General features: G+C 43.0%; 1 protein-coding gene across 1 annotated transcript in view; it reads left to right on the forward strand.

Moving 5' to 3' along the window:
• Positions 1-14614, forward strand: part of DAPP1 (dual adaptor of phosphotyrosine and 3-phosphoinositides 1) — a 189496-nt gene extending 174882 nt beyond the window's left edge. Inside the window, exons 8-9 of the mRNA XM_085635785.1 lie at positions 401-488; positions 13944-14614. Coding sequence (XP_085491911.1) covers positions 401-488; positions 13944-13997 — 142 coding nt within the window. The 3' untranslated portion in view covers positions 13998-14614. The remainder of the gene's footprint in view (positions 1-400; positions 489-13943) is intronic.
• Positions 14615-21524: the final 6910 nt, after the last annotated feature.

The following is a 21524-nucleotide window of genomic DNA, read 5'->3' on the forward strand; positions in this document are numbered from 1 at the left end:
CATTGGTAGTTGCAGAATTTCTTCCCAATTTTTGTAAATTTGCAATTACTTTTATATCCTCTTAATAACTAGGATTGTTTGCTCACAATTGATCTAAACTGGATTTTTAAAATGGAAGCTCAACAGCATCAGTTGTACGAGTCCATTTATTGCTTAATCGTGAAACATTTTTAATATGAAATGGAAATGATTATTATTGTTACACTGTCATTCTTGTGGTCCAATGTATGCCATTGCCAATGTTCTAAAATTATATATACATCAATTACGTAAAGTTAAGGTGCAGCTTTCACTTTTGAGTCAAACTTCTAGACAAGAGGAGTACCAATAGTATGTTGTGAGATTGGTACATCAAAACCCTGGTTCATCTGTGCCTTTCTTGTGTATTTTGTGTTAACAGTTTAGTATTTCCATTTCGGACGTATTACATGTGTGCAAAAACAGGAGCAGAGGCAGACGAGTGGATTAAAATTTTACGATGGAAAATGGTAAGTTCTGTGATAATTGTTATTATTTGCACAGAGAAAATCTTTTTTCCCGTGGGGAAAATCGTTTCCCCAATCCCCACAGAAATGGGGCAGTTCTTGCCATTTCCCTTGCTAAATGCATTAATTACATTTATATATTCAATGCATCAACTGAACACGATTGTGGATATTTACTGATATTTGCAATATGTTTTCCATTCCAAAGTTACAACTTTGAGGGTGCACCCAGCATTTACAATAGTCACTAGCCTAGCCCTAGTTCCTACTAGTAACTAACACTTAATATAATAGAAACTTTTGCATATATTGATAATGTTTTCGCCCATGTTAAGGCGAGATTATGCTTAAAGTGTTGAGCAGATCTTGATTCTGTAAATATAGATCTGTCATCAGCAAACCTAGATTCCATTTTATTCACCAAATTTCAGTTACGCGCACTGAGAGTCTGATTTACAAAGATTAAACGTACACTTTCGTTGACTTTTACAATTTTTTTGCAATTTACAAAGCAATTTTACAAGTAGTATCTTTACCACTGCCTATCTTTCTATGTCCTGAGTCTCCTTACCAGTGCTGAAACTCTGCAGTCATTAAGATACTACTCGTAACATCGGTTTGTGAATTGCATAAAATCGTAAACTTACTCTAAAGTGTAAGTTTACCTCTGTAAACCAAGCCCTGAATGTTTTGGCAGTCAGTCCCACAATGATGACATTTATCAATCGCTTTACTGAAGGGTGGGTATGCATTAATATAACATGTTTCCTGGAAGTCCTGAGCTGGAAAACGTATGCAATTGTTCCACTCACAAATTTGATCCTTTTTTCCCATGGAGAAATTAGGGCAGGAAAATGGCCAGGTCTGTACAATAAATGTGCACAAATTGCAATACCGATTTTTGCACAGACAAGTTTACACCTGCATTGGGATTAGTGACCCTATTTGAATGGGGGACCGAAAGGTAACTCTACTCTGGGCACAGAATGAGTAATGAATGGAGTAATGAAACTCAGTAGCCCCATAATTCCAATGGAAATGTAATTTTCTTTCAGTTGAAAGTAATATAATTAATCCCTTTTTTCATAACCTATTCCTGTAACATACAAGTTATGAACTTTACGTTCAATTTAATTTGCAAAGTTCACTTAATGAGTGACACACGCGAATGATAATTAATTTGGTAATGATTACTGTGAGTGCTGAGTATAGTGTCTCATTCAGCCAAACAACTAACATAATTGTGTTTTAAATGGGTTGTAGGATTGTTTTTAGGACAGTGCATTCCTAAAACTTACTCAGTGTATGAAAGCATAAGAATCCTCTCCAAAATAATGAGGATATTCAGTAGTAAACCAATATGATTGAAATCAAATCATAAGGGCCTAAGGTATGTACAATAAGGGTTCATATAGTGAATACAATTTACTCACCAACCTTTTGTCACCTGCATGTCATTTTGTGATGGGCCTGTGTATTAATATTTTGCAGTACAAAATTCCCATCCAGGGACAGGAGAGGGGGCTGTCATAAAACAACTTTACTGATAAATATTAGTTTGGCAGGTCACAGTTAATGGCCTCTTGTGATTAACTGTGAATGCAAGGATGGATGCTTATTCCAAACAGCCAGATTCCATTACAGGGACAGCTGCTACTTTAAAAATACATTTCCTGTTCAGGAAAACATTAGGTGGAGCAGGCAAGTGGACATCTGCTTGCTTAACCCCAAGCATGTCGACACTATGCCTAAAAGAGGAAGATGCCCTAAAGAGACAGTTATTCTTTTTTAGAAATCAGTTACTCAGTGGTCGAAAATTAGTCAATATTTTCCATCTGCAACTGCTGTTGCGATCACCACTGATATATACTGTTGCACCTTACAAACATGAGAGGGAGGCCTCTATCATGCCCTCTCCTACTTGCGACTCAGAAAGGGCTGAATTACTGATGTTCAACAGTGTAAAAGATTCAAGAACAGACTCTTTTTCAATTCCTAGACATAACATCGACAAAGAAACTCCTCTGTCCATATACATTACTCATTCTGTGAACAGTCAAATGAGAAATCGAGAACTTATAGACTAGTTCCATAAACTAGGTATTTGTGTTTCATATGATAGGATTTTTCAAATATCTGCTGACTTGGGAAATAGCTTTTGCGCACTGTATGAGAGGGAACAAGTTGTGTGTCCACTAAAACTGAAGCTGCAAGTACACACCTGTGAAAATATTGATAACATAGATCACAAACCAAATTCCATGACAGCTGTTCCTTCCATGGAACAGCAATAATTGACACAACTCTAGGAACAAAAACCAGAAGGAATTGATCGTAGTTTTGTGGTGATTAACCCTAATATGTCAAAGTCAAAACAGATTTTAAATCTTCCAGTACTGTACACAAGTATTGAACCAGCTTCAAAGAATACAGATTATCACCTTCCATTTATATCTGTAGTAGTTGATAGCCAAAATGAATTTATTGATCTGCTAACACATATGAATATAAATGGCTTGAAAGAGTTTTGTGCAATGTTGAGAGTGAAAATATTTCTTCTGATGAAACCATAGCTTGGGCAGCTTATCTTGCATAATTGCTACACCTATCAATAGACCACTGTCAACTACTGCATCGTTTCCACTGTTCACAGAAAGTGCTCATTCTAAATCCATGGTCTTGCATTGCATGAAAGTCATTAAAGAGGCTGTTAATTTTCTCAATCCTGAACAAGCACCTATTATTTCAATGGACCAACCTCCCTTCGCCATAGCAAAACAAGTTCATTGGGTTGTACCACATTTAAATGGTGAAGATAAATATGATGTGATGATGGAGTAACATCGGAGTGAAATTACTTTCTTTAAAGCACTTCGAGACTGGCTTTCGAACCGTGGATTACCTGTATGTTATTGCGAACTGACATCACTACCATAGGAAAGGGTGATTCTTTATTGAAGGTTTCCCGCTTAACCCGTACACGTCATGCTCATCAATTTACTGTTGCTGCGCTTTACATATTACAGAGGAAGGCTTATCAAAGTTATCTTGAATCTAGACATTCCCTTGAAGAAATAGGAAGTTTTCTAACTAAATTAAGTGGGAATCACACTTCCAATTGTGGGCTATTGTTATAACTCTACAGATACTTACACTTGAATTTCTTCGTTTAATTAGAGAGGGTAACTTTGATTTGTATGTACAAGTACTTGATCAGATGGTTCCATGGATGTTTGCTACAAATCATATTCATTATTCTCGATAGATGTCTGTCCATATTCGCATCATGGCGAAATGAGCAGAACGCCACCCACACAATTACTCCCGAGTTCTGTAAAGAAAAGTTTGTTGTCACTAACTCATTTTAAGGCGTTACAGAAGACTTGTTCAAGGGGGGAAAAAAGAAAGATACATATTAATATATAGTGCATATTATTAAATGTTGGTACATGTCAATAAGTAGGGATATTTACTTAGAATTTTTAAAAGCTTTTAATGTTAAAGTCTTTTACATGATTTTTGTGGCATTTTAGTTTTATATTTATGATGTCACAGTCTAGATCCAACGTGGGCATGTAAATGACATGCACTGACATGTACACATGACCTTTTGTGCCAAATTTGACACAAAAGAAGATTTAAAATGATTTTTTGGTATTTGTTAGCCATCTTGCATTTAGATTAGACTATATGACGTCATCATGGGCAAGATCCACTTTGGGTCTTGCTTTTATATAATTGCTATTACAAAGACGAATATCTGTACAAACTTTCTACTTTCTGTCACAAACTGAACTATTTTTTAGTCTAAAAGCTATACAAAAAAGCTATTCCGTAAGTCAGAAAGTTCAAAAGCCAAAGTACACCCTCAGAGGCTAAGCAGAGTGTGTTTAAAAGACTACTTCATCTGCTTTATGGTTTAAACTATGTTTTGAAAAATGCTATATTTTTCACCTGTGACTGTTTGAATTTGTTCCTAGTTTCCCCTGTGCTGTGCTTAGGCCTGCAGGGGCAGCCCCGAACCCACACCCCCATCTGTTTTTTTAATTTTTAAAGTTAAAAAGGTAAAGTACACCCTCAGAGGCTCAGTAGAGTGTTTAAAAGATACTTCATCTACTTTATGTTTTAAACAATGTTTGGGAAGTCTATGTAGCACTTGTTCTTGGCTAGAAAAAAGTGAGATGTTTAAGTGTGCGGAAAGCAGTATATGAAGTGGTTTAAATTTGGGCCTTACCTACAGGGCTAAAATGTGGACCTGCAAAATGTGGATTGAGTCTGTCTGTCTCCAAGGAGATTATGGTCTTCAGGAGCAGCTTCCCGGCCCCCAGGCCATCAGCCTGTGCTTAAGATCACATGCCCCTTTTATAAGTTTCCTATTGGTTGTTACATCTGTGCACTGATTGGTTCCTATATCTGGGGTTCCTATTGGACCTTGGGTTAGGGTTCTGAGTGGGTGATAGGTTTGGGATTCTGACTGGTTCCTGATGCTAGGTTTTCTATTGGACTTAGGGCTCAGGGTTAGGCTCTGATTGGCCGATAGGTTTGGCATTCTGATTGGTTCCTGGGGCTAGGTTTTCTATTGGATTTAGGATTAGGGTTCTGATTGGTTGCTAGGATTAGGGCTGTGATTGGCTGTAAGTACCTGGTCTCCTGTTGGGCATATGGCTTACGGCTAGTGTTCTGATTGGTTAGGATCGGGCTTTCCATTGGTCGAAGGTTTAACCTAATCACTAAGGCTATTTAAGCATAGGGCTCAGGGCATCTCAGTCCGGTAGTCGAGGCTAAGGGCAGCGAGGACAAGGGAAGTTGCCGGTTTGTGTCTGTTCGGGTCAAGGTTGGGCTAAGGGCCAGAAATGCTGCCTTTTTTCTAATCACCAGCAAGAACCTTAACCCATCCACGAACATATTGACACACTCGCAGCAAATGCACTCGACTCATGTACTGCAAACAAACCCTAACCACATTTCATTGTCTCAGAAACCACTACAAAACCCCGCATTCAACACATGTACACCCTTGTACCCAACCTGCCATACAATGGCACCTTCACTATCCCTCAAAACACCATTCTGTCCTATACCACTAACAAATCCAACATTCACCAACACAACACAAAGCCACATTATACATAACTGTAATCCAGAGACACACTCCCTTTTCGTGGAAAGCACCAGCTCTACCCTCTACTTGCTTTTAACAGACCCCTTTCTGTCACCACCAAATCAATACTCGGCCCTACATCATTTCATCCACCAACACCATACTCCTCTTTTTACAAAAACACACAACAAAACAATCCCAACACTCCACCACACATATTACCCCTTCCAGCTATTAAATCTAAAACACATCACCACCCCTTTACCATTCAACTTCCACTCGCCAGCAATACTTCACATACAAATCCTTCTCAGAAAACTACTACATCATCTCCTCTCACTACTCCACAAAAACAATACATAACACACACACCAGCACAACAAAATAACACATACACACTATTTTATAATACTTTCCATCACAAACTAGCAACATACACCCATTCTCACACTCCTGACTACACAAATAATACACACCCTAAACCAATATTACTGCCAACCTTACTCTCTTCATCCACACCTGACACAAATACACTAAAACAACCATTCTCATTCAAACACCTCTCATCCAATGCACAATTCAAACCCTCACAACATGACCGACATGCTGCACAACCACCCCTAGCGCAAATACCTTCCACTCTAAACAGATGCAAACAACATGCCACTCTTCAAAACTTCACATCTCCATATCTATTACACAACAAGGCTACTCTACAAAAACAACACAGTTCACCAACTCACTCTCAAACAGCATCTCCACCACCTACACACGCAGACCCATTAAAATGCCTTCTAAGCCTGCCGGACAAGAAATACAATATGGAAAAGCAACACAATTGCTATCCACATACAGTTAATACCAGCACTAATGACACACCTGCTACAAGTTACAAAAATACTGCTCACTCTTCTACAAAACAAAGTCACACCATCACCAAAGCACAATCTCTAAACCGCCTAATAAATGCTCGATCACTCTCTAAAAATGAGCATTACATCTACGACCTACTCCCTGACACACAACCTGACTTACTCTTCATAACAGAATCATGGTTGGGAGATGACGTGAATCCAATGTTGCATGAGGCCAATCCTCTAGACTATCAAACTATCACACAGAATTGTATTTGAAAAAGAGGAGGTGGATCAGCTGTCCTATTCAATCAAACAATATATCTTACTAAAGCTGACGTTTCCATATCAGATTGTAAGGCCCTATTTACCAGATGCAAAACTATGCAACTTCCTTCTTTTAACTTCCTTCTCCTTTACAGACCTCAACCTAGCAATGCAACATTCACAGACACATTTCTAGACACATTTTCAAACCTGATCACACTACAATCCAACCTATGCATTCTGGGTGCCCTGAACATTTGACCCAATATGCCCCATCCAAAACCATCCTCACTGGCCTTGGCACAATGAACCTACATCAGATCATCCACAAACCCACACGTATTGCTGGACACATCCTAAATGTTGTTTGTGCAAATCGAGAACTGGTTTACTTTCAAACGATTACTCCAGTCACATGGTCAGACCACCATTTTCTAGCTTTCCAACATAAAACCCCCACAAAGCAACACACCTAAACCACCCTAAAGGCATCCACCTATCGACCATTGAACAAACTAAATTTTGAATACTTAGAAACACAATTAACATCCAGCACAGATCTAGACTCAATAAATTCTGTTTAAAAACTATGAGTGGCTTTAGGAAGCTTTTGATATCCTAATACCACTCAGAACAACAAAACAGAACAAAAGTAAACAGGCCCCTTGGAGAAAAACTGATCTAAAAGAGATAAAAAAAGCAAATAAGAAAGCTGCATCGCACTTGGCTTAAAACAAAAAGCAATCCAGACAAACTTTACCTACAAAAACTTAACTGATTATACAAGTTGGCTATCAAAAAAGCTAAAAAATGGTACTGTTCAGGCAGAATTCAAAATGCTAAATGCTCAAATAAAGAATTTTACAAAATTCTCACAGAATTTAATAAATCTAAATACATAGAGGGATATCATGCCATTACTCAAGAATTCATGGCAAGACTGGCAAATCATTACACATCCAAAGCAGACACGTTGAACTCCTCTTTAATACAAAAGAAAACCACCACCACCAACCCATTTCCAAAAATAACCTCCAAACATGGGTTAACCTAGCCTCTCCATTCCTTCATACAAATATCACAAATTGAATTTATGGATCTGGTCAAAGCAAGCAGGCCTGCTGGCAGCCCTTGTGACCCTTATCACCTCTGCTGTCACATCAGTAAAAAGAATCATCAAGAATTCCTTATCTACAGGAATCTCTCCAAAAGACCTAAAACTGACCTGGACCCGCTTGACCCCTACAACCACAGACCGATTACAGAGGGACCTTTCCTGGGCAAACTGATGGAAAGAGCAGCATTCGCCCAGATGCCACAGTCCATTGAAGATAACTCTGTACTTTACGACTTCCAAACAGGATTCCATCCGGGAAGAGGCACAGAATATGCCTTCATTGCCATCTAGGCTGACCTTAACAACACAGTAGACTGCAACGGGGTTGCTGCATTACTTCTCTTAGACCTCTCAGCTGCCTTAGACACAGTTGACCATGACAGTCTAATCCAAAGATTCTACAAAGCCGGCATAGATGCCCTCGACTGGATCACTTCCTACCTTCAAAACAGAACAAATGTTATCTATTCTCCACCTTTCTCATTCACAAAAACGGAGGTTCCTCAAGGGTCTGTCATCTCACCCATGCTTTTCAACATCTTCATGGTCCGTACTAGCAATCATCAATGAATTTTAGCTCACATGCTAGAACTATGCAGATGACACACAAATACTCATCAAACTGGAAAACCCCAAAGACATTGGAAACTCACAAATCTTCAGTTGCTTCAGAGCTCTTGACCAGTGGATGACATGGAGCCATCTCAAATTGAATGCTTCCAAGATGGAAATACTCACATGTGGCGATTAGAAAAATTATGACCCACTTTGTGCCTGCGTTACAACAAACAATTGATGGACGGAATGCTGACAATGCAAACATTCTCCCCCAGTCAAGAGATCTGGGTTAAATCCATCGTTCTTTTGCCCACTACACCACCCCAGTTTAGACATGGCCATATGCAAATCAGTCTTGACCCTGTGCCTCATGGGAACAGTCCAGCCCGAACTGCCAAGCCATATCTTCACTGGACCGGAATCAAGCATCCTAGGACCGGTTTCTGGCTATCAGCCGTCATCAGCCAGGATAGCTTGACTCCAGTGGCGTAGTGAGCACGGGTCCCACGTCTGGGAATACCCATCCCACTTAGGGCGAAAAGCGTTACAACAAACAATTGATGGACGGAATGCTGACAATGCAAACATTCTCCCCCAGTCAAGAGATCTAGGTTAAATCCATCGTTCTTTTGCCCACTACACCACCCCAGTTTAGACATGGCCATATGCAAATCAGTCTTGACCCTGTGCCTCATGGGAACAGTCCAGCCCGAACTGCCAAGACATGTCAGTCCCACGTCTGGGAATACCCATCCCACTTGTGCCTGGGCTGACTATCTTTGACCACCACCTATATTATCTAAGGAAGTAAAAAACCTTGGAATTCCCATAGACGTCAAGTTATCAATGTATGCCCAAGTGGACAAATTAGCAAGATCAAGCTTCATTACTATGAAAACTCTGTGACACATCTTTCCCCAGATGGGATTTTCTCAAAAGATCAAAGCCACTATCACTCTTGTACTGTCTAAACTTGATTACACCAATGTCTGGTGGGATTGCTGTTCTACCCCTGTCTCTACCCAGCTTCCCAAAATGGAACCCAGAGTCCTGCATTCAATGTACTATTGCTGGCACACTCATTCAGTGTATTTTCACAGCACACTTTAGGTCCAGCACTGTTACCTCTATGTATTGCATCCTTACATTTACACATACATTCAGTAATCATACTTAGTCTATGTGCACTGTTCAGCACTGAAGCTTTTCTATCTTTAAGCCGGGATGTATTATTTACAAACACACACGCTGCCAGCACACACTCATTATGGGAGCACTGAACAACACTTCACCCTTCATGCATTTTAATTCACACAGGCTCACATACAACCAGCACATGCTTCACCCACGCTTGCACGCCAAAGCGCTACATCCCTCATGCGATGTATTCCTCTCAGGCATACAAACACTAAGCATATATACCAACGACACATGCACTGAGTAGCACTGCTACATCTGTGTACTGTACCCTTCCCAGGCACACATTCAACCAACACAGTCACTATTACTGCACTGTGCAGAACTCCACAGCTATCTGATTTAGGCCACGGGTGAGTTAAGCTCACAGAAGTGGAACTTTTCAAAAAAGGTGAGCAAGTCTGTAGGTCTCACTCCAGTGGCACAGGGTAAAAATGTCCTATTAACTACTACTGATCACTAAACCGAATGCATCCATCACAGCAGTCATACTGCTAATCTCCTGGTGAAGGCAGTAACCTTCCACCACTCTGAGGGTAGCGCTTTGGGCACCGTTCCAACAAGACTGCAGTTCGTGAGACAGTCTAAGATCATGGTGCACACTCATGATCCATGTTCGCCTATGACAAAAAAATCAGCATTAGGGATCTGACAAAAGTACAGTTGGACACTCTGGGCAGGGTTACACGTGTTTACTATACAGAAGACTTTTCCATACCAATACGTGGTCCTTGAGCATGCCAAGCACTCACTGGGTGTAAGGAATTGCCTCTTTTTACATGATCTCCCCAATTGTTTTTGACTGATGCTACCGGTTTTTCTGACTGAGAGTGTGCTGAGCCCTGCCAAACTGGTCTCCTTGCCAGTTCATTGACCCTTTAAAAGTGTATGTCTGATTGGCTCATTCGCTGTTGGCACAAGTTAACTTACTTGTACATCCCTTGTATATGGTACCAGGGGTACCCAAAGCCTGTCAGTTAAAGTGTCCATTGTGGACTTCAGCACTTATTGTGCTGCCACGTGGTGAAGCAAGATTCTCAGCCTGCCATTGCAGGCTGGTAGAGCAGTTTTCGAACTGCCAACTCGACTTTGCCATTTAAACCAATAACAAAGTTCAGACCTTTCTTTTTAATATTAATGTCACCCCCTAAGGCAGGGTGCTATATAATAACAAGTGGACCATGTGTTTTTCTATGTCCTAACATTAAAAAAAACTCAAATTGTCCTTTTTACTGCAGAAAGGCTAATGGCCCCATTGGTGCATGCAGGGTTACAGCTGACAAATTAGCTGTGCTAAGTTCTGGTTGGGAATATTAAAGTTGGTACTTCAAGGTATCAAAAGAATCATTAAATTAACCAGACTTGTTTCCCAAGTCGAATTTAATGAAGCTATTAAGTAAATGGCAACTTCAGAAAGTTGCGACTGTGATGCCCAAGGTTTCAGTGACCATTTACAGTTGCTGGCCATGAGACAGCCTTCTGCCTTCATTGGGAGAGGTGTGAATGGCTCTCAGGGAGGAACACAAAGGGCCTGCCATTGGCAGAGGAATTATCTCTCCCTGGCAAGAAGGCCAAACAGGGTGTGGGACCTAAAGGTGAGCTCGGAGGGGAAGCCACCTTTAAATGGCAAATGGTAGACATTAGAGAGGCTGCTATTTTGTTCTGGTAGACAGTTTGGCATCGGGGACAGAGAGAAACAGTTACCAAACCATTTTTCCCGTGGGCGTGTAGCCCTTAATTAGCCACACCGCTAGGCTAGGCTAGGCTACCGAGCTCGATGCACCAAGAGGAGTTCTGCCATCTTGAGAGTGGCAGGAATATTGCATTCTAGTACAGCTAGATGTCACACATCCCAGAAGAAAGTACTTGGCATCAAAGTGGCACCACTGGTATCAAAACCGAAGATCACATCTGCAATGGAGAGAGGACCAAAGAAGGATTGCCCTGCCTTTCCCTGGACTGAGCAAAGAGAGGATGCACCAAAGACTGGACTGCATCTGCTGATCCTTGGGCTAAATAGAGAGGATTGGGCCTGTGGTGCCCTGCTCAAGGAAAAGTGGTCCCCGAGTCCAAACATAGTTGTCTGACTTCCTGTTCTAGCTAGACGCCCACAAAAGCTGAAGAAGCCTGCCTTTGCGAGTTGGTAGCCACAGTTACTTTAACTCCAAAGTGCACCCTGGGAGACTGAATCTCAATGCTCAAAGGTTGCGCACAGTCTGCTGGACCCAGGAGAGTCGTTAGAGTGCAGATTGTTTGCCTCAGATGGACCATAGGCTCCGTTAAAAGGAACCACTGGCTTCACTTTAACTGGAGACTAATCGCAACTTGTTTTTGATTGGACTTCAATCAGACTTTGAGGTAAATTGACCTTAATGGCCAAAGTCACCACATTGTGTTCGTGGACCCTGGGGTGGCCCCAGGAAAACCCCGTCACCGTAATAGCATCCTTCGCATACTGTATGCCTTGCATCAGGTACACTCTATTGATGTCTATGGCAGTATAGAACCTGGACTTGACTGGAAGCTCATTTGTCTGCAAGGTCCTTCAAAGCCTCATTGGCCATTGTTTCTCACTCCCTGCTGGAGTTGGTTACCCAGAATGAGCTGGAGTAGTTGTACTCAACTTTATAAATATTTTCAAGAGTTTTCTGCAGTAGTTGCCAATACTAGTTTGCAATTTGTAAGTAAAGCAGAGATGTATTATGTGCTTAATAATTAATATCTCTGAAACTATTGTGGATTTTGTTAGTTTTGGTGTCCTAAAAATTCATAACAAGAAGAGCTATTTTTAAAAATTGATGTTGGGTTTTTCTTTGTGTTGTGTTTCTGTTTTTTGTTGAACTGTTATAGTACTTCTAAATGCTTTGCACTTGTTTCTTTGACAAAGCCTGACTGTTCTTGAAGCCACAGCTACCCAGGGTTGAGCTGAGGTTTTGCAAATGAACCTGACTTGCCTCAAGATGGTTTGTGAGTTTATTACACAGTGAAGTTGTACAACCACACCATATAACAAACTGCTTTCCTCATACTGGACATGGTCAAATACCATCTTGAAAGGTTTTATGGGTAGGGGACAGCTAGCACGGTCTGGCCAAAAACAATATCCTATATACAGAGCACAGTAGGTATGGTCAAAGTCCATACCCTGTGGGCTGTGGATTCAAAAGGGGGCATGCACTCACAGCCAGCTTTGCACAGCCTTTTGTCCAGTCCAGCAGGCACTAAAGGCAAAGCTATTAGCAGATTTCAGAATTTCATTAAAAAAAAAAAAAGTCAAACATTACTTTGAAAGATGTAATAGTCACCAACTATATTGTAAACCTCACTTAAATGTACAGATTATGCTAAACTAATCAACTTGAACTCAGCCAACCCCAACCCCCCCCCCCATGTGCTGCTCAGGATTAAACACGTTGCATACGCCACACCAAATATCAATTCCATTATTGGTATCGGTTAAATATAGTGGATATAAGGCTGTAGGGCACATAGGGCAAGGCCTTTACCTATGCCCTCTTCACACTACATGGAGGGATATTGGACAGCCAGGGCCTGGCTTATCGTGCACTTAATGTTGCGCTCAAGCACCATCTCCTTCACCCATGCCCTGTTCACTTCCTACATGGGCAATGGGCAGGGGCTTAGCACAGGCCCCCACGGTGCGGGGGGGGCAAGCTCCAGGGGGCACCCTCAGCACAGCACTATGGCCTGAGAGCTCCTGACAGAGTCTGGAGAGGGCCCCTCCACGTACCTTGCAGGGGGGCATCTCAATTTTAGTTACTCCTCTGGAAAAGTGTCCACCTGTAAGAAGCTTGCAGAGAGCATGGCCAAAGGGGTTAAACTCCCTGACGTACGCCATGAAGAGCACTGAGGGGCTTATTTACAAGCCTCTTTCGCCGTTGGTGTGTCACTTTCAAAATGGGGAATAAGTGATGCAATGGCGGCGCAAGGGCTTGTAAATGCCTTCCTAAAAGAGGATTATTTACAATCCCCTTGCGCCGCCGGTGTCACTTTTTCACGTATTAAAAGTGAGGTATCGATGGCGCAAGGGGCTTGTAAATATGCCCCAAAGTGTATTAAGAACATATGCAAATATCTAAGCCAATAGCTATGGAATCATTTGCAGAGGGCCTCTTTGCGCTAGAACATGTTTGGTGAGCTGTAGATCCGTTATTGATCCTATTAGAATGTTTATAGAACTCCTTTCATGAAAGTGTACGTTTAATAATAAGACCAATGGTGTATATTGCACAAAATCTAACACTCGATTCTATACCTGTTAAGCCATTTGATGCCCTTGTTTTATTTAGGTGATTGTAATTTATCTGATTGTTTTGCAAATCCTGACCTGTCATGTTTCACAGGCGCAGATTAAAAAGCAGCATCCGCAGAAGATGGGGAGCCAGTTCCGGCCATGACTTTGTCCCTGACCGGGAAGACCATCCGAACACCTCCCTAACTGCTGGGACTTCTGGCATTATTGCAACCACAGATGCCCACAATGGGGAGAGTGGTCCCTTTCTGTTTTTATCACTCTGCAGCAAGAAGATGAGCTGACTACTGACATTTGTGGGTGGCAGTCCTACAAGCTGGCCTTCCACCCCCTCGCAGTTACTCACTCATTTTATTCAGGTGAACATCCACCAATTGCATTCATTGTAAACCAAAATACATCGACCCACAGCTGGATGTTTAACTCTCACTGCACCACTCTCAAAAGGGCTAAATGTCAACCAAGTTTAGGAATCGTACGGTTGTTGTGTCACTGACAGTGTGACACATGACAAGGTGGACTCCACATCAGCTCTGTTGTAGAAGTCTCTGAAGTACGTGTCCGTCAGCCACCTGGAAGGATGAAGTTCAGCAAGACAGACGGATGCCCTTGATGCGAGTGAGGGGTTGCTGGAAACTTTTAACCACAGAGCGATCATCATGTATAGTGTCATAGCACAAAGAATGTAGCATTAAGATGAATACCAATTTTACAAGTTTCTTACTTTGTACAGGATTAATAAATCTTGTTTTTAACGTTTCATTAAGTGCCTTAAGAAACAGATGTATTTTAATAGATTCCAAGTGCCAATGCTAAAGAAGGGATGGGAGCTGTCACCGCTGAAAATTGGGCTGTTTTTATTTCATTCAAAAGATGCTTCCGAAACCCTACTTTTGGCTGAAGCAAGAAAAAAACACCATTAGAACGTGCAGTCAATAATGAAGCTGATGTAATACGCCTATACAGGTGTGATTTTTCCTACTACATTATCAGATCAGCCCATGATGACCTGCAACAACTGCGGCGTGGTAAAGCGATGCCCTGCAACAACTGTGGTGTGGTAAAGTGATGCCCTGCAACAAATGTGGTGTGGTAAAGCGATGCCCTGCAACAACTGTGGTATAGTAAAGCGATGCCCTGCAGCAACTGTGGTGTGGTTAAGCTGGTCATTATAGTTGGTAATTTCCTCTCCTTCCCAAATGGTCATCATTTGCAGTTTGTGGAAAAGGTCAAAGGTATTCCTGTGACACAACATGGGTGTCTTTATATAATGTTCCAGGTTCATGTACATGTTTAGTACTAGCCCGTCCTTCTGAACTCACACCTTACACTTCCAAACTTGTTTGAAATGTGTCCTGCCTTTCCGTCCTCCTCCTCCCTCTCTCCCTAAACGACCCTACGCCACCTCTCCCCACTTTGAAGACTGATGCTTCACTCTGAGTGACTGCCCTGTCTAACTCTATATCTACCATCTCATTAATGTAAAATCCCTAACAATGACCACCAGCAAACACCTATGGTAATAAATGGAAAGCAATGCATCCCTCACTACAAATGCATCAAATAGTTAAAATGCACGTTTAGGGGCTAAACCGGTCACTCTATGCCTGAAAAGCATCCTCAGCCTGGCCAGCAGAAACGGGAGCCGCGGAGGTGGGCAAGCAAAGTCTGAGTTTATGCTGGCTAGGAGGCTTGCCCTTGCAAAGGGAAGTAAGGCACAAGTTGGGTCAATGACGGCTTCCTTCATTCATGTGTAAAGTCCATTGCACTGAGCCCATTGGACTCGAAGTAGTTATTTTACTCAAGCCTTCGTTAGTTTGCTGAACTCTAGAAATTGGGTGAATGAGAAGCATAACTTCAAGAGTGACTGCTCCACGTACTTAGTGCATGGTCTCCCTTTTGCCAACAGGATCCAAATCGGTGTTGCACCATCACTTGCACACATTACACCAACCAGTGTGTCACTTGCATAGCTCCCATACTCACCTTGAGATAGATGATAGCATGGTAGGAAATCTACAGTTTCAAGTTTCCTTCCAGGACTCAGTGTTTAATTTTCAAAACCATATGCTCTTAAATACCCCCAATGCCAGCAGCGGTCTGTGCAGGTAGCAGCGGTGGTGCGGTGGGGCCAGGTTAAGGGGGGGTGGATTTCGAGGGACGATGCAGAGGGAACATTAAATAAATAATTAATCTTCACTCTGCATCGTCCCTCGAAATCCCCCCCTCACCCGGCCCACCGCTGCTACCTGCACGGACCGCGGCTGCCCACTGCCAACACTGAGTGAATAAGTATTGTTTATGCTTCATCATATACTAGTCACACAAATACATCTAACTAGAAATGTAATATCTTTCTGACAGATCTAGAAGTGTAAGCTTTCTAATACTGAGCTATCTATTTTATCAGACAACTCTGTTTTAGTACCGCATGCAAAGCCCACATATTAAACTTAAAATGTATCTGTTTCAGCACCAAATGACAGCTGAAGTCTCTTTCGTTGACAACAAATTCCTGACCCATGAATCAGTTTGTTTCCTGTTATATCCATGATCTTTTATCCCCTACTATTGAATCCAAATCTTTCTCTCCTTCATGATTCAACTAAATACTCAAAATGATTCTCAAAGAACTAAATGTTGCCTCACCCGATTAAGTCACCTTCCCTCCCTCACTTTGCCCATCATTCTGTCACATACCCTCTTATTAACCACTCAGTGTCTCTGTCCTCGGTGCCTCCATCTCTTCCCTCCCCCTTCTCTACTCATCCCTCTCTAACCCTCTATCCCCGATTCTTAGATTACTTGTATTCTCCAGACTCTTATTTCTCCAGGCTTCTGGCAGTATTCCCACCTTATACTCACCTCATTGTTCTGAGTCCTTTGCTCCCACTGCTCTTTGTGTCTCTGTTTTTTATGCTCCTCGGCTACTTCAGTAAGAATTCATTCTAAACATCTGTTCTAGAGTTCACTCATTGTCTTAGTCCATCTTTGTTCAATTTAATAAATCTCGAACTCAGTTGTTCAGTTACCTGAAAAGCATGCTGACATCACTGTACTAAATAAAATGTAAAACATTGTTTTAATGCAAGCCACCTCATTACTGCATTTCTAAATAGTGGTAAGAATGGTAGCTGTAGTTTCCATTAATGATTTAGTAGCAATTTTGTTTTGTTACTTGGTATGACAATTTTCCAGTGTATTAAAGTTGTTTTATATTATTGTATTTTACCCATGTTCACCTGTAGTTAATTATGGCAGATGGCTTGCATTTAGCTAGCTACCCACTAATATCTGGCAAGATGTTTAATAATGATGCAAAATGAAGGAGACCATGAGTGTTCACAATCAAGGAACATTGGTACCTAACTAAAGGGTACAGGAGTTTACCTGCTTTACTTTGGCGATACTAACAGTTGGTTTGTATTCTCCAGTGATTGACAGATGACATTCTTTTTGCAGTCTAACCCCCGTCTCGTCCTGTAGCTCCATTAAACACCTACATTACAAGAGACATGACTTAAACAACTTATCAAGAGCTTCTCTTGCTTTGGTATAGCCTTGTTCCTGTTAGAATAAATGTGTGTACTTTACTAAAAAAGTAATGCTAGATGGGCTAAGTTTACTTGTATTTGAAGCTCTAGAAATGCTGTTCCAATGCAATTCTTAGAGGTAACACTAGAAAATATTTCAACAGACATCTTATTTCATGTCCACTTACTAAGTGCTAGACAACCACAAATGTACTCTTGACGCATTGGAATGGAAGTATGGAACACCTTTCACATAAGTGTTATGGACTAAAATTACAGAACGAGAAAACAATATAGGTAGAGTGGTGGTATCAGTCGTGGAGAGAAAGCAAGGATAAACCCGAATTGTCCATGGGCTCAAGAAGAGGATAAGACAACGTCACGCGAGATGTGCCTGGACGGCTTTATCTGCCATCACTATGAATTGTAGTTTTTGAAAAGAAAAAAATCATATACCTTTAAACATATGTTTTTGATGCCTCTTTTTAGGTTTGCCTTGTGCGTTCTCTCCTCTGCTATTGATTGGTAACATTAATTCCCTTTGATGACGCCACTTTCTTTCTGTGCTTTATTATTATTATTAAATTTTATAGAGCGCGTAGTCACCCGTGAGTATCCCAGCGCTAAGATCAGTACGCCTGGGGGTAGTAGGGGCAAGGGGGGGGAGGTTAGGAGTTAAGGGAAGAGGTGGGTTTTCAGTCGCTTTCTGAAACGCAGATAGTTAGGTTCTGTTCTCAGGTCACGGGGTAAGGCGTTCCAGAGGCATGCGGTATGAACCGAGAAGCGTCTTCCACCAGTGCGTGCCTTCTTGACTCTAGGAGTGATGATGAGGTGTTCCTGATCGGATCGAAGGGATCTTGGGGCTTTATAAGGATTGATAAATTTTCCTAGGATCGGGGGACCTTTGTTTTGCAACAGTCTGTGAGCCAGGCAGAGGGCTTTGAACTTCACTCGTTCTCTAACCGGGAGCCAATGGAGGAGCTTCAGAGCTGGTTTGGCCGAGGCTCTGGCAGGAGTGTTGGTGAGGATCCGGGCAGCCGCATTTTGGATCCTCTGTAGCCTGTTCAGGGTTGCCTCAGGAGCGCCCAGATAGATGGAATTACTGTAGTCGATCCTGGATAATATTAGGCCTTGGATCAACAGTTTTTTTGCGGTAGGAGGAAGTAAGGGCAAGATCTTTCGGATTGATTTGAGGAGCCCGAAGCAAGTCCCGGCTACTTTTTTTGCCTCTGTTGCCAACGATAGATCTTTTTCGAGCCAGATGCCCAGGCTCTTAACCTCGGGTTTCGGGTCAGGAGGCGGGCCTAAACAGGGTGGCCAGATGTTCTGTGACAGGGAGGGTCCCTTCTGACCCAGGAGGAGAATGTCAGTCTTTGAACCGTTAAGTTTTAGATAGGACCGGTTCATCCATCCTTGTATCTGCGTAAGACAGTTGTAGAGGTCCGCAGGTTGTTGGCTTGGGTGAGATAGGGATACCACTAGTTGAGTGTCGTCGGCGTAGCTGACGATACTCACTCCGAACGGGATGACAACCTCCTCCAATGGGGACATGTAGATATTAAACAATGTGGGACTCAGGGAGGAGCCCTGAGGTACACCACATTGGAGGGGAATTTCGGAGGAGCGGGTGTTGTTCTCCCAGATCTGAAAGGACCGATGACCCAGAAAGGACGATAGCCAGTGTAGTGCTTTTCCTTCTACACCGACACTCCTGAGTCGGTGGATCAGGAGTTGGTGATTGACAGTGTCGAAGGCCGCACTGAGGTCGAGGAGGATCACTGCCACTGATCCTCCAGCGTCAAGAAGTGCTCTGGCCTCCTCCACCGCCGCAAGGAGGGCGATGTCGGTGCCCTGCCATGGGCGGAATCCCGTCTGCGAGCTTTTCAGCCGATCATTAGTTTCCAGAAATTGTGAAAGTTTTCTGTTCACCAGCTTTTCGGCGACCTTACTAGTTCCTGGGAGGAGGGAAATCGGTCTGTAATTGGCCAAATCCGCAGGGTCAAGGGAAGGTTTTTTCAATAACGCCTTGACAACTGCCGCCTTCCAGCTAGAGGGGATGACTCCCTGTTGCAGCGAAGCGTTGATAAGCTGGGTAAGGGGGGGGATGATCGTGGGTGCTACTCTCTTGAGGATACGTAACGGTGCGGGGTCCCTGGGGGAACCGCTTTTGATGTTATTAAGCGTGCTTTCGACCTCCTCGGCAGTCACTTGTCCCCAAGAGGTGAGACAGGGTGAAATAGGAGTGTTATTGATCTCTTTTTCCTCGCTCGAGTTAGTGGTTGGAATTGAGTCGAGGATTTTCTGGATCTTATCCTTGAAGAAGTTAGCTAGTTTATGGCATTTTTCCTCGTCTGCCTTGGGGTCTGGTGGATTTCTGGGTCCGGGGTCAGGGACTTTAAGGAGTTCTTTTAGAATAGTAAAAGATTCCTTGCTTGAGCACGCGGAATTTTCTATTCTTTCTTGGAAGAATAGACTTTTGGTCTTTCGAAGGGTAATTTTATAAGTTTGTAGGGCGGTGTGGTACGCGTCCTTTTTTTCCTTAGACTTATCCTTCCTCCAGGAGCGTTCCGTTTTCTTACATTCCTGTCGTAGGGACTTAAGCTCCGTAGTATACCAGGGAGCGGGGGTCACCCGTTTGGTATGTTTAAGAGTAGTAGTTTTGGGGAGAAGTTGATCCAATGAAGATGTGACCCAGAAATTAAACTGTTCATCGGCAATGACAGGATCGGCGGAGAGAGTGGGTCTGGAATTTGAAAGGGTAGTGGCCCATTCCTCTGGGACAAGCTTGTGCCAGCGACGATCGGTGACCCGAGTTTTAGAGGGTTGGGAGGGGGCTATGAATAGGTGACAGGAGATAGGGATTAGGAAATGATCTGTCCATGGAAGAGGAAGGGGGGAACCAGTAGTAATGTCCGCGATATTAGTCAGGACGGGGTCCAGGAGATGTCCCTTGTCGTGGGTGGGTCCATTATTGACCAGCCGAATGTTAAATGACCTCAGGTCATGCAAGAGGTCAAGTGCTATGGAATCTGTGGGGTCTGTGATGTGGAGATTGAGGTCGCCCACTAAGAGGAAGTTAGAGGCGGAAGAAGCTAGTTGTGCCACCGTTTCGGTGAGAGCGTTAATGAATTTCCCTGGTGTACCCGGAGGTCGATAGATCAACAGTCCTGTTATGGAGTGTGCCGGGGAGGTTTGGAGAGCGAAATGGCAGCTTTCGCAGTCTTCAATGTTAGCATTGCTGGTTCTGCAAACTAGGTGTTCTTTGTGGATTATTGCCAGTCCCCCTCCTCTCCCTTTAGGTCTATGCAGGGTTTGGATAAGATAACCTGGGGGAAGGGTATTGACAATATCAAAATCTGAGCTGGCAGAAAGCCAGGTTTCTGTGAGAAACAATACGTCCAGTCCCTGATCTTGTATCAGCAAGTTGGTTTCGTGCGCATGCTTGGGGAGGGAACGGCAGTTAAGAAGGCCCATCTGTAGTCCAGGCTTTACCGGAGTCTGGGCGACTGGGTTACAGCGTGCACAGTTGATATACGGTTTGCCTTCATCATGGATGTAGCGACATTCCTGATTTTTTTCCAGGTGGAGAACCCGAAGCATGTCACTTGTGTACACCAGACGCCCAGGCGCCAAATCCGGCAGAGTTCCTGGGCCTGGGTCCGGCTGGGCCAGGACGGGCCCAGACGGGCTTGCCTTAGGCGCGCCTTCGGCGTTCTGACGGCGCGCCCGCTGCGCCCGTCCGCTGCGCGTACGTGAGGTGCACATGTTTTTGTAGGCGGAGTGGGCATGGCCTCGAGTGAGTGGGCGTGGCCACAGGACCGGCTCACTCGCTGCTGGCGACAGTTATTGATTAAGGGATGCCACAGAAGAGAGTTAACATCACTATTCCTTCCCAGGAGACAAACAAGTGTGTGTGCATGTGTGTGTATATATATATTAACATATTATTTTTATATATATATATATATATATGTACTCGTGCTCCAAAGGTGCCCGACCAGGTAAGAAGCACTCTAACAGCAGTGCTAAGCCGAAGGCCTTTATTAGGTATGGATACCACCAGCAAAACAGATCCCTTTTTAACAGCTGTCCCGCCGTCAATGCCTGGCGCGTTTCAAAGTCTCATGACTCCTTCCTCA

The sequence above is a fragment of the Triturus cristatus genome, chromosome 2_1 (assembly GCF_964204655.1).
Source record: "Triturus cristatus chromosome 2_1, aTriCri1.1, whole genome shotgun sequence".
Classification (NCBI taxonomy): domain Eukaryota; kingdom Metazoa; phylum Chordata; class Amphibia; order Caudata; family Salamandridae; genus Triturus; species Triturus cristatus.